Source organism: Cavia porcellus, unplaced genomic scaffold (genome assembly GCF_034190915.1).
Source record: "Cavia porcellus strain 051 isolate PalLab524CR breed Dunkin Hartley unplaced genomic scaffold, mCavPor4.1 scaffold_22, whole genome shotgun sequence".
Classification (NCBI taxonomy): Eukaryota; Metazoa; Chordata; class Mammalia; order Rodentia; family Caviidae; genus Cavia; species Cavia porcellus.
Window position 1 is genome coordinate 19,056,366 of NW_026947505.1, and position 13,220 is coordinate 19,069,585.

Sequence of the window (13,220 nt, forward strand, 5' to 3'; positions counted from 1 at the left end):
TGATTGTTCTTGTTTATGTGGTTTGTAGGGAAAGAAAATTTACACTGATTTTACAGAAATATGTTTCAGAACTTTTGACTATACGCCACTTTTTCTCCTCATTATTCAGAGGAGTGAGCAGGAGTGGTGTAGAATGGCTGGGCATGAACAGAAGAATTAATGAACACTGAAGAAATGACGTGATTATTGGGACTTTATTCCCTTGGGTTATGTATGCATGCATTTGCATGCATGAACCTATGCAAAATATGCATTTATATAATTTCAAACATGGAAGAACATGACTGAAGATACAGTGCATTTTAGCATTTAGGTATTTATTGCTTGGCCTTGGCTTTGAGGCCTAGCAATGCAGAGACCAACCAAGTAAGAAGGCGATAGAGCTTCTTCTGTAATACTCAGAAAATCATCAAAAACATTTCTAAGATAGTCTTTTTACATCCAGGTTTTCTACTTTTTTGTTGAAAGTTTTTTCTTTGAGATTTAAACACATACATACACAGTAGAGCCCATGAGTACCAGAGAATTGTGAAGTTTATAGAAATTTTAAAAACCAAATGAAACCATGTTGAAGTGATTTCATTTGGTGAGTGCAAGTGAGACTGCTGAACATCAGAAACTGACAGATGCTATGGATAAGCCCTGTAAATTTTGGGTGAAGAATTAGCTGTCCTGTGTTTCATAAGTACACTAGATTTCTGTACTTGGAATTTTCTTAGTTGAACTGTTATACTGTATTTTACTGAGACAGTAAAACTCAAGGATATTTGGACCTTCCTTGTATTTAACTATTACAGTTGATACAAATTTCAGTATCCTGCTCTGTACCTCTTTGACCCCATATAAAATAGTGATTCAAATACAGGAATACAGCAATAAAATTGCAGGGTGCTGATGTTTGTGTATTTCCAACTTTTATACACAGTAATAAGTTATTTTCATATATCACTCTAACAGCTAAGATGAGCAACAGCAACTTTTTTGGTTTCTCGTGTCTATTTCTATGAAATGATAACATAAGTTATAAAAGGTAACGGTGATCCTTAGCATTTCACCAACAGGGAATGATGGATGCTCTAATCAAGTTTTTCTCAGAGCTTGTCTTTGCCCTTTGTCTGTCTGCAATATAGAACTTTTAAAATTTAAATTGACAATCTACTTTCATGGTTATTAGTTGTGTACATTTTTTCATTTATAGCCTGTCCATTTTTAAATGGGTTGTTTATCTTTTCCTTGTTGAACTAGTAAAAATCTTTACATAGCCTAGCTATTTATCCTCCAACAGTTATATCTTTGACAAATATCAGTTTATGCCCCCTTTCATTTGATTTGTGATGTCTTTGATCATATAGAAGTTATAAATTTTAATGCAGTTAAAATTTTCAATCTTTTTTTTAATAGTTTACACGTCTTGGTCTTGTGTGAAACACCCTGCTATCATAAACACGTTTTTTAGTTTTTCATTTTAAAAGTTGACAGCTATGCCTTTAACATTTAGGCTTTTTTTGATTACCTCTTTAGAATGTATAAATTGGCTGTCATTAATGCCAAAGAGATAGGAGCTTGCAAAGAGGACAGAGTTTGTGACTCAAAGTTATTCGTCAGTATTATAGTGTCATTCTGGAGCAAATACTTGCTACATAACAGGAATACAGATAATTCTGGGCCTCACTTTTGACTGTGGTGGACTGAAACAGTATAGCACAGGATATATGCAGAAAGCTTAACAGAAGCTAAATACGTTCTCTGGGAGCATGACGGAAGTCAATCATTTGCTTTCCTGTTAATTCATACAGCTTGGCATAGCAACTGTATGGAAAACTGGGGTTAGTATCATAATGGCAGTTCTATACCCTTAAAAGAGTGCTGGTACTTACTTGCATCCTTTTCCAGAAGGAATAACAACGGTAAAAATCTATAGGAGACATTTCCTTCTAATTTAGCAACAAGAATAATTTATCACAGACACTGATTATCTGCTAAAATGCTTTAGATTTATGGAAAGGTTTAAGGACTTGTTCTTAAAGATTGGTTTCTATTTGCAGAGACGAAATGGAGAAGATATACCTGTAGCCCAAACTAAGAACATCAATCACAGAAGATTTGCTGCTTCTTTTAGATTGCAAGAAGTGACAAAAGCTGACCAGGATTTGTATCGGTGTGTCACACAGTCAGAAAGAGGTTCTGGTGTGTCCAATTTTGCTCAACTGATTGTGAGAGGTAAAGTTGTTTTCATTTTATAAACTGCATGCCTTGATTAGAACAAAAGTAACTTTGTACACAAACCATTACAAAAATTCTGAAAATGTTTTAAGGTAAAATGAAGTCCATAGTTGTAACATTCATCAATCAAGTTTCCAACAAGTCTCTGCTGTCAAAAGAAATCTGTTTTGTAATTCTTTAACAGGGTAAAACATGTAAATCACTTTATGCCACATTGCCTTCATCTAGTTTACCGTGTTCAAATTTAAATCAGCTTCTTCCTGTTCGAAACAGTTCTGCAGATATTACTGTGATGCTTTGTTTCTCAAAATATTGTGGCACCAAAATTATGGGCAACAATTTTATTTCCAGGTAGACCTGTAAAGTTTACTTGTATGAAAACACAGTAGTCAATGAACCCCTGTCCATCTCAGAAAGATAGAACTGCTAAAAGCTCCTCAATAATATATGTGGATACTAAAGTTATTAGAAAAATATGAGAGATTAGGCATCGCAGTATGTTTTTATGGTGAATTCTGGAAAAATATATACAAGAAACAAAATATACATTGCTTTCATTCAGAATTTACCGAGTTCATGTTAGGTATCCGGCAGTGTTCTCAGTTTTAAACTGGGTAGATTACGAAGTTCCTGCCCTTGTTTAGCTTAAAATTGGAGGCACTTTAGGTACCTAAAAGTAGTTGAAAATGTACTCTTAAGGTATTGAAAATGTACCAAGTTTGAGAGATGTTGTAAAGAAATAGTTCAAGACTACTATTTCAGTTGGAAGGCAATAGGTAGGATGAAACTTCCAAGAAATGAGGATTTCAGATGTGGAAATTTAGAGGAAAAGAGCATTGTTAAATAGAATATTAAACATCAGTCAATACTGACAGAAATAAGCAGAATGATACACTGTGGATCTTCACGAAGAAGATTGGGAGATCTTAAGAAGAACGTTGAAAGTGGTCTGAGGTGTGCTACAGCATCAGGCAACTGGTGAAAGCGTCTTCTTTGAGGTGGAATCTGGAAGCTGGAGAAAGTTGCCTCCATGATAGTTCAGATGGAGTGGAACAGTAAGCATCACTGGAAGAACCCAGTTTGGGCAAAGGCCCAGGGGCTGGAGGGAAACATGAAACTTGAATCTATTCATGTCAGTATGTTTTACTGTGCTCAATAATGAATGTTGTCTATGTGTATTATTTCAAACTTCGTTTTATTTTAGTCCATTGAAGTTTAGCAACACAGAGAAAAGAAAATTGAAATTAAGGTTATGTAGTGTTTTGCCCAAAGTCTAATAACCGACAGAATCATAATATAAGCCCGTGTTCCTCCCTTCCTGATCCCTTCCTGTTTCCCCTCAGCTGTCTCTCACATTAACAGTGTTAAATAATCCTGTTAGGCTTCTGCATAATTCTTGTCCTGGGAGACCCCAAAGTTCATGAAAACAGTTAAGCTTTGTAGGTCAAATAAAATTTTATTATCAGTGAAGCTTCTCACTGTCAGTGTATATGATCTGCAAAAGTTCATAAGATGACAGCCCTTTTTTATTAAGAATGAGAGAACACAATAATTCTTGGCTCGAGGTTTCTGATGGAGAAACAACTGGTAACGTGCTCACGTATAAGGATGTGCTCATCTTTGTCAAGCATCTTCAGTCACCTGAGCCTAAATTTGAAAGCTTGGGAAATCTCCAGGTTAATGAATACGCTGTGGTTACAGGGAGGTGGGTATGCTTTTGGCTTACTGTGCTCCCTTTAAATCATTTAAATACTCCATGTGTATCCGCAGTGTACAGACATAAAGTGGGTGGATTCACAGCACTGCACCTAAAGTGCTTTTGGATACCTTAAATACATAATTTAGTTATGTATATAATATATTAATGTAGATAAGTGTATACAACATATATTTCTATCAGTCATTATAGTTACACATATATTTAGCTACTGTTGTACATTTATTGCTTTTCTTATAATTTTTAAAACGTTCTTTTTATATATATTGATGTATGCAAAGATGTTTGAGAAATTAGCCAATGTCATATTTAGTGGGAATATTTTAGAAAAAGTGCTGATACTTCTATATAGGTCCTTTCTATATGGACGTAGTTCTTTCTTTTGCACAGGGATTTCTTTTTTGCCTTCATTCAAAAGGAGAACTATTTTGTCATTATTAGATGTCTTTCTTTTATTTTATTTTACTTATTTTGGAGATGGTGCTTTACAAGGAAGCCAGCGCTCATGAGTGCTGGATGAATTCTCTACAGAGTTGCACCCCCAGTTCTCCTTTGCTATGTTAATTAAGAAGTAGATTTTATTATTTTACCAGAGCTTGCTGTTCTTTGCTTGAAGGTAACTGCATTATTTCATTAAAATATGGGAAGAAGATTCTTAAATTTCATGGAAAATGTTGCCGCTACATTATTTTTTATAGAAAGTCCTTTCATTTAATATTTAATTTTAGGCTTTATATTAGTAAGGCAGGTTTCAAATATAATAGGAACTTTAAATGTGTTATCCAAAGTCTGCCCACACTGCAGAAATGTATTTTGATAGTTATGACAGTTTTATTTTATTCAACAGATTTTAGAATCTATATTTAATACTAACAGATAATATTTTGCTTGCTATTTTATTTGAAATCTAATATAGATGATTGAAATTTCTTGTTTTTCCGCCAACTAAATATTGCTAACCAAAGATATACCCTTGGGGGTCAGCTGTCCTGGTGTTGAAGTAGTCCTGAAAATTAACTATGATGACAGGTCCTATCTCTCTCTGGCACTTTTAAAACTGACATCCTGTTACATGGATACAAAAGATGGTAATTTTAAAGGAAATTTTGGGGGCAGTGATATGAATAGTCTTTAATAAGAGCTGGCATAGTATTGCCTGTTGTCAAAGATGACCCATGGGTAATAGTTTATTAGTGCACTTTCTCTTAAACTGAAAGTGACAGGGTGTGCTTAAGGCTCTTTTGTTGCTGTTTGCTGGAAGGGAAAATTTCCCTGCAAAATTCTCATGCTGAAGAGTATCGATCTATGTGTTCCCAGAGCTCTGAGAGAACGAGGCAGGATGGGAAACAGAATTCACTCTGTCACGACTGTAGCCTTGCTTCCTGATCGTTGTGAGTAATGATAACATGTGCAGCTTGTGGAAGCCAATCTTTATTGACAAAGAGGCTTTTATAGGGACGGGCTGAGCAGGACACCTCTTTTGTCTTTTTGTTCAGTGGTTCTCCAAAATTGGAATGTAAAAAATGTGAAATACGTATTGAAGTAGCTGTTACCAACTTCACGTGGAAAGCACCAACTTCCTACTCCGTGTTGTAGATTGTTTTTCCCACTCTGTGCCTTTTTTGTGATCATCTTTTCCTACCTGTGTAAATCAAAAAACCATTTACACCTGTAGCCAGTTGACCTACAATAAACCTCTACATTTTCTCTGCTTCAAGCGATGCTCAGTTTCTACTCTGATTATTTATTAGGTTGCTATATAAGGCATTTTTAAACCTGTGAAACTACAGTACCCTCTAACATTTTAAATGTGGAGGGTACAGTATTTTGTTTATTGTTAATGCTTTGATTTCTATACATGTGTCCACCATTAACCATTATCAAAATGCTCTAGACCTGAGTATTCAGTTAATTATCTGTTCCTAATGAGTAACAGTGCCCCTAAACTACAAATTGGAGAGATTATCAGTCCATTTACTCAGCCTTTACTCAGAGTTGTTCAAAAATATGAAAAATTTCAGATTATATTGATTCTTTACCTTATACAGCAATATAAATGTTTAAAAATGAGTATGCACTGATTTTTGTAACTGGAAGACAAACAGAGATAGGTTTCAAGGTTGTTTGGTCTAATTGTTCAGTTCCTAGGTTATTTTCAGTTCTTTACTCGGTAGGCAATGGTTTCGAATTCTACCCTAAGCAGAGCCCACCCTAATAGTTACATGTGACTATCCCATAATCCTGTGCTTCCTTGTTCCCATACAGCTGGGAACCAAGAGCACACTGTCCTCCATAATTGCCCTCCCACTCTACTCTGTTTAAGGATTAAAACAAATAAACAATTAAGACATATCTGGTGTTGAAGTGTTAAGTAGGATGTTAAATAGAGACCTTTGGTGCAGAGATCTCCAGAGGGTAAATGATGCTATTGGGAGGTGGTTATTCTTGTGGTCAGGTGAGATAGCAAATGAAGAAAGATTTTAAGAGAAAGCACAGCTGATCCTCACTTGATGCACAGGGGTTGGAGTATGATAATATTGGAAAAGGCTGTTTCCACCATATGTCGAGCAGTGACATTTGGTAATAAGTCTGTTGTGGCTATTTGGTCAGCGGCAAGCTCTCAGTGATGCCACATGCTTAATAGCAGTTACCCTGCACTCTTGTGAAGGAGAAAAGAAGTCCAAACTAACATATGATTCACACCTGAACTTTTCAGATTCTACTTGTGTTGTAGTTATTTTCATTGCTTCAAACCTGTCTAGTTCATTTTCCCTTATTTGAGCACCCAGTGCAACCCTTTATGTAAAGACACTCAGTACTTTTATCAGAATTAACAAAGAAAATTGTTTAGTTGAAGTGGGAGTGATTGGGCTACCCCTGCGTGATGTGGGAGCTGGGCGGTGAACCACATACCTGGGACAGGTGGACTGAGATTTGCTGCGATACGATACGTGATGACAGCAGTGTAATTTAGGGTTTGAACCAGTTGCTTTCCTCTCTCCTATGAAACGGGAGGCTGGTTTACTGAAGGTAATTTTCACTTGAGGAATAATCTTGACTTGACCAGTCTTCTAGTCTTTCTGTGCACACCAGTTAAAAAGTCAAGTCTGAAGATTTTATTTTTACATTAGTAACAAGACTATTTTGCAGATGGTGAGCATGACATATTTCACTGATCCATTGCTAGTTGATGCCTAAAAGCCATGGAATTTCTAGCTTCAGACCATCAGCAGTCTGCTTCATATCACCCAGGATTGATTTTTAACTAGTTTTCATAGCAAAGCTGTCAGAGTCATGAATTCATATAAAGGTCTTTTTTACTTAATGGTGACTCAAAGTCTCTTTTCTTCACTTTTATTTTGAAAACTAGTCAGCTAGACAGAAAGTCTGGAGTTATTTCAGCCAATGCAATCTAAACATCTATGTTTTAAAAAAATATAAAATAGAATGAAAATCTTACCAGAGGTTGAAATCACCTACTCCTTTACTCCAGACACTCTTACCATAAGAACAGCACACCTTCCAGTGGATACCGATGTCTTTTAATGTGTGAGGGGACACCAAAGTCTTGTGTTTTAAATTTCTACTTTTCTACTCTTGATTTTGATAAAAGAAATATTTGAAGCCTACTTTCATCATACCTACTTCATGTGATTCAGGGTCTAAGGTGTCTGGCACCTACTTAAATTCTAAATGAGCAAACAAATACTAGGTGTTCTTATTTATGGTTACCTACCTTGGTACAACCCAAAACTGAGTATTGATTTGTTCTTATAATTGATTTGGTAATAGTGCCTTTTAAACAATTAAAAATATTAAAAATAATAATAGTATCTCTTATTTAAGAGCAGTGGGGGAATTATGACTTTTAGATTTAATGTTAATATTAGCCAGAACTCAACATTATTACGGAAACACTAGCCTATCCTTTTCTGTGTACTATTATTTCAGTATTTTTGTCCTAATTTTCTTCTCCTATGAGTTTTTTCATAGCTGCTTTACAAAAATAGTAGACAGTAGCACTGGTTTTTGTCTAAGTGATTATTTTCAATTTATGTATTTTCTCTTAGTTCACTCAAGAAATAAAAAAGTCACAAGTGCCCCTTCCCAATGGTGTCTGTGTGTGTTTCCACGGGTGACTCCATGCGTGCAGCTCGACAGAATGTTTAGCCGCTGAGGGCCTGGGCACTGCTCTCCTGTACTTTCAAGCGGCTCTCTGGGGACTTTGCTTTTGTTGCACTGTTCTTATTAAGAATTCACCAAGATTCAAGGGAAAAACAGAATCATTTACATGCCAAATAATTATTTCTCTGAAACTCAAGGGAATTTGATTTCAGAGCACTAATCACAGGTACCCACGCTTCTTCTGAGCCTCTCAATTCTCTGCTGTTGGTGTTTGTCATAAATTTAATTTGTTCCCACTTCTACCAAGGGACTTGTACTGTACTTCATGAACTAACAGTGCCTTTGTTATTTATATACAGTTTCCTGTTCACTATTTTTCTGTTATCCTAAACTCAAAAGAAAGCAGCAAAGTCAATTTGTACTAAGATTTTTTTCAGTCCCTCTGGGTTCCTTTGAAACTTCATTGGAAAATCAGCCAGCAGCCCTGGCTGAAAGCTCCGACTTATAACCGCCACTGAAAAACACTAACGAAAAGCAAACCCAGGCTCAGCCCTTGAGCAATCTGTGACTCGGTTAGTTCTATAGAAAACCATAGACGTATTGCCATTGCCCAGAATTTTGACTTATATTTTGGTCACATATTTATTTCTATAAGAAAACAGAGGTTCTCTAACAAATGAAAAGCACTCAACCAAAAAAGCCAAAGCAACTATTTTTCTAGATGTGGTAAACACGTTTGCACCATGAGAATTGTATAGAATGCAAATTGAACAAAGGTCTCTAGCCAGGATATTAAAGTGAACCAGCGACCGCAGAGGGAAATTGATTGTGCTCGTGGTGTAATGGGTAAAGCGGACGTATACGTGTCGGAGGCTGGAGGACACCGCTTCCTTGGTTCTGGTTCTTAGGTCTCTCCTTCTCTGTACTTCATCTTCAAGAGCGTCAGTGCAAGCCAGGCCCTCATGAGTGTACAGTTATGGGGGGGTTCAGTTTTGTAGTTAGAATGAATTATTTGCCACTTACAGTATTTTCAAAGGCTAGTGAGTACACATTCAGCTTACTGGCATATTAGAACATGGAAACTGAATGTTAATAAACTATAAACAAAAGTAGGCACAGGAAACCAAAGACATTTCCAAAATGTTCAGAATGGTTACTGAGAAGGTACAGAGTGATACATTCCTACATATTATTAGTAGTTAGTACAGAACCAGCATGTTCACGGGTTATCTACAGACCATGGGACCCACTTGCCTCCCATCTGGATTAATGCACATGATATCTCCCTTTTCTAAGGAATATCTCATTTAGTAATAATTAAAAATGAACATCAGAGCCATAACAAGTTAATACGAACATTTGTATATATTCGACTTGAGTAGATTTTATTTGCTTCACAATTTTTAGTTGTTTGTTTAAGTAAAGTTTTTTTTCCTTTCAGTTTTAAAAGTGAGGGTTTGGGTACTGACAACTGGACAGAGATGGCAGAATGATGAAACATGTGACAGCGTTCCTTACCACATAAATCTACAGTGGCCCCCGTGTGTCCTTATCTTCACTCTGATGTGTGTCATTATAGAAGCTGTGACTCTTACATGTATTCTGTTGTCTCATGAAGTATAGGGGCAGAGTTATCTTTTTAACTTTTGGGTATATTGTAAGATAATTCACTTTTCCTCTCTGATTTCTGCTTTCGGAGCCTTGAGAATATTTTTTCGCTTTTCTGCTATGTTTCTGTTATGAATCCCTTTCAGTTATGATGATACAGAACCTGGGATTATACTGCAACAAAAAACAAAGCAGCTGAGTGTGGTGGTTCACTCTTGAAATTTCAGTATTTGGGAGGCTGAGGCAGGAGGACTGCCATGAGTTTGAAGCCACTCTAGGCTTTAGAGTGAGTTCAAGCCCAGTCGGAACTACATATTAAGACCTTGCTCTCCTCTGTAAGAATACTTACATTTTTGAAGGAAGAAATTTAATCTCCTTGGTCTTTCACATCTTCATAATTGTCATAGGTATCTTCTTTCATCTCTATATAGCTCTGGAGGGTTCCCTTGCTATTCTCCTGTTACCATGGGAACCCCCTGAGGAGGCTGCTCCTATAAGAGGGAAAGCAGACCTTTCTAGTCCCACAAGCGTCCCCCACACCATTCGGGATTCCCTCCCTGGCCCTCACCTTCTTCCTCAGTCCATGCCAAGCCCCCCTAAGAGTCCTCCTGCTTCAGGGGCTTTGTGTGTCCTACTTCCTCCACCTCCACTTTTTGTTCAAACACATCTTTATTTTTGCATTCTTATTTTATTTACGTCTATACTTATTCCCTCCCCCCAAAGTACCTAAAGGCTAAGGGGCCATTATTTTCTAGCACAGAAGAGAACTCACTAATTTTTGTCTCATAGATCTTTTCTCCTCCAAAGTGCTGTAGCTCTGAGTTTAGCAGGCTCTTTGGGTGGTGCCTATTCTTAGTAAATGCATGCGGAGGACCACAGCTTTTTCTAGGGTTTTAGGGAAGATGAGTCTCCAGCACAGACACAGGCACTGCATTAGTTCACTGCTGGCTTGATTTCTCTGTGTTTTACTGCACATCTCTGGGTCTGTTTGCCCTGGGCATTTCCTGCTCCACCTCCTCTGGGTCCCCTTGGCTGTCTTTTGTGTGCTGAGCTTCCATCAAAAGCCTCCCCTGCTGGTCTCTTCTGCACCTGCACACCTGCCAGGAGCAGCCAGCGGTCCCTGTAGCACCCAGGGAATCAGGACAGGCTTTCTCTGCTTCAGGCCTGTAAATTCCAGGAGTGCCCTCTTGGTCTGCAGGGCCCAGCGGCTTCTGGCTGTGCTCACCTTCCATCCCACACCAGGCCTTGGGTCCTGCACCAGGCTCCTGCACTTCCCTGCTCACTGTAGTGCCCCCATTCTCCTCTACCTGTGGACACAGGCTTTCTGTGCCCGCAGTGCTGTTTTGCCTCTCTGCACAAAGGATGCGCACCTCCTTCTTTGAATCAGTGAGTTCAGGAAGTGTTCTCTTTTGCTCATTTGTGATTGCATCTCTGGAACCAGAAGGAGGAGCAAAGTCCAGCAGGTATAACCAAAGAGAAAGGAGCAGTGTGGCTTATAGGGAATGGAAGAGGTTTGAGGCACAGGCAGGAGCAAGGTCCTCTTGCTGCCTTTGATGCTCAGAGAACACACAGAGCAGGCAGTGGCCTTTGGGATTTTGGTGTTGGCTCCTCACACCCTCGTATCTGTCTCACATAAACCAGGGTGGGGCATGATTTGGGGAAAGAAGCTCTTTCAGAAAGTAAGCTTAGGGGCCTCTGGCAATCCTAACAGCTAGTGAAGAGTAGGGAAGCTGTGGTCAGAGAGTCCTGGGTGTGGAGACATGGATGAAACACCACGAGTGACTTTAGAGAAGGTTGGCAACAGAGGAATTGGGAAGCTTACAGATTTTTAGCTGCGGATTTTAGGTGAAATTGTGTATGACGGACTTTAATTTCAGAATATTGAAGAACATGGTTGAGAGGATAAATGAGTTTTAATTGTAAACTTGGTGTGGCGATGAGAAATCTAGGCTTAGAATCTTTAGACATGTTAAAACTTAGCCTAATTACAGTGAATTAGAAAAGCGTTCAGTACAAGATGAGTTGAACAGCAGGCACTCTGGGCGTAGAAATTCTTCATACTTTCTCAGTTCCCATGCCATATCCTTCAGCCAAAACTATGAGAAATTTGTGTGTTGTTAAACTTAGCATAAAAGCACGTGTATTCAAGAAAATGAGACATTTTATTAAAAGAAAAGAACCCTGACATCATTGAGTAGAATATTTTTTTCCTTTTTTGCTTTTATGAAAATACATGTGAATAATATAATTTGTAAATGTATTTTTCTCCTTCATGTTGATGTATGGATAAATTTAAAACTCTTAAATCCTTTTCTTGATTCTTTGCAAAACTTTTTATTTCTTAAAAATGAAGCAAATCTCTAAAGACTTCACCACTGTCTCTGCTCTTCCACATTTGATTCTTCCTAATAACAATGCTCCTGGACCTGTTTCTTACAAGAATTTTTAAAGGTATGGGAGGAGGGAGATTTTCTCAGTAGGCCATTTGGCCAACAGCATTTCTCAATCCTCATAGCATGCCATTCACTGCAGTAGGTGATAGGAAAATATTTACTTCAGGGTAGATAAAAAGTTCCTACCTATCATAATTTTCCTATAGTAGAACTCCCACCAGGTTTGATATTTCTGTGTTTTGTGCAGTTTTGCTGAAAAGTAGGCCCCAGGACTGGCCTGGTAGTTGCATGACAGTGAGGCAGAGCAGGGTGTTTGGCATTCACCATGAATGGAAGAAATGCAAGATGTCAGAGAAGCCATATATTAAACAGAATTTGAATTGGAAACGGAATCCCAACCTGCCACTGGGAACATTTTGATCATTTTGATTTATTAAACTTTTATAATAGCATTCAGACAAAACTGAATCAAAACTTTTAGCCTTGGATAGTTTATGGTCCACCAGCTGCTGAGGTACTGGTATCAATCTTGAAGGTTCTCTTAGCAATCAGTGAAGATGAGGAGAAGGGGTGATGCAGTTTTCACATGTATGCACGCATCCAACTTTGAATTGTTCTTTGCATTGTATTCCTACTAATCATGTGTTGTAACTTCATCATATTAAATATACTAATACTTTGATATCTATCACACAGTTTTGAAACTCTGGTTAATAGTTTTCTGATTGAAATGTTATATTTGCATATGTCCTTTGATATCTTTTCACTTTGGTTTGTGCAGTTGTACACTAGAGGCTTTTGTGTATGTTTCTGTGTCTCAGTTTTGTGAATAAATAGTAAAGTAGAGATAATCACAAAATCCTGCAGCCTTAAAAAGTGCATTTCCTTATAAGCACTGGAAATCTATACATCAGATTTTTTAAAAATCGTCTTTCAGCTCAGCCACCATGGGCAGTCTTTCCTGCACAGTGTCTGCACGATAAAGAGAAATCAATTACTATTAGAGAGGTTTGGTAGGTTAAAGACATTACAGGTTCACACATGGTTTTGCAGGCAGGGAAGGATACTTAGCCATGAATCAGGAATGATGCAAAAGATGGATGAGACAGAGTTCACAGAGCAGTAATGTGGGGGTCCAGGACCATCAGTCCAAG

General features: G+C 37.8%; 1 protein-coding gene across 15 annotated transcripts in view; it reads left to right on the plus strand.

Moving 5' to 3' along the window:
* Ptprk (protein tyrosine phosphatase receptor type K) overlaps positions 1 to 13,220 on the plus strand; it is a 498,623-nt gene that overhangs the window by 267,514 nt on the left and 217,889 nt on the right. For all 15 annotated transcript variants that reach the window (XM_063232882.1, XM_023564542.2, XM_063232877.1 and 12 more), the window contains exon 6: positions 2,046 to 2,220. In XM_063232882.1, coding sequence (XP_063088952.1) covers positions 2,046 to 2,220 — 175 coding nt within the window. The remainder of the gene's footprint in view (positions 1 to 2,045; positions 2,221 to 13,220) is intronic.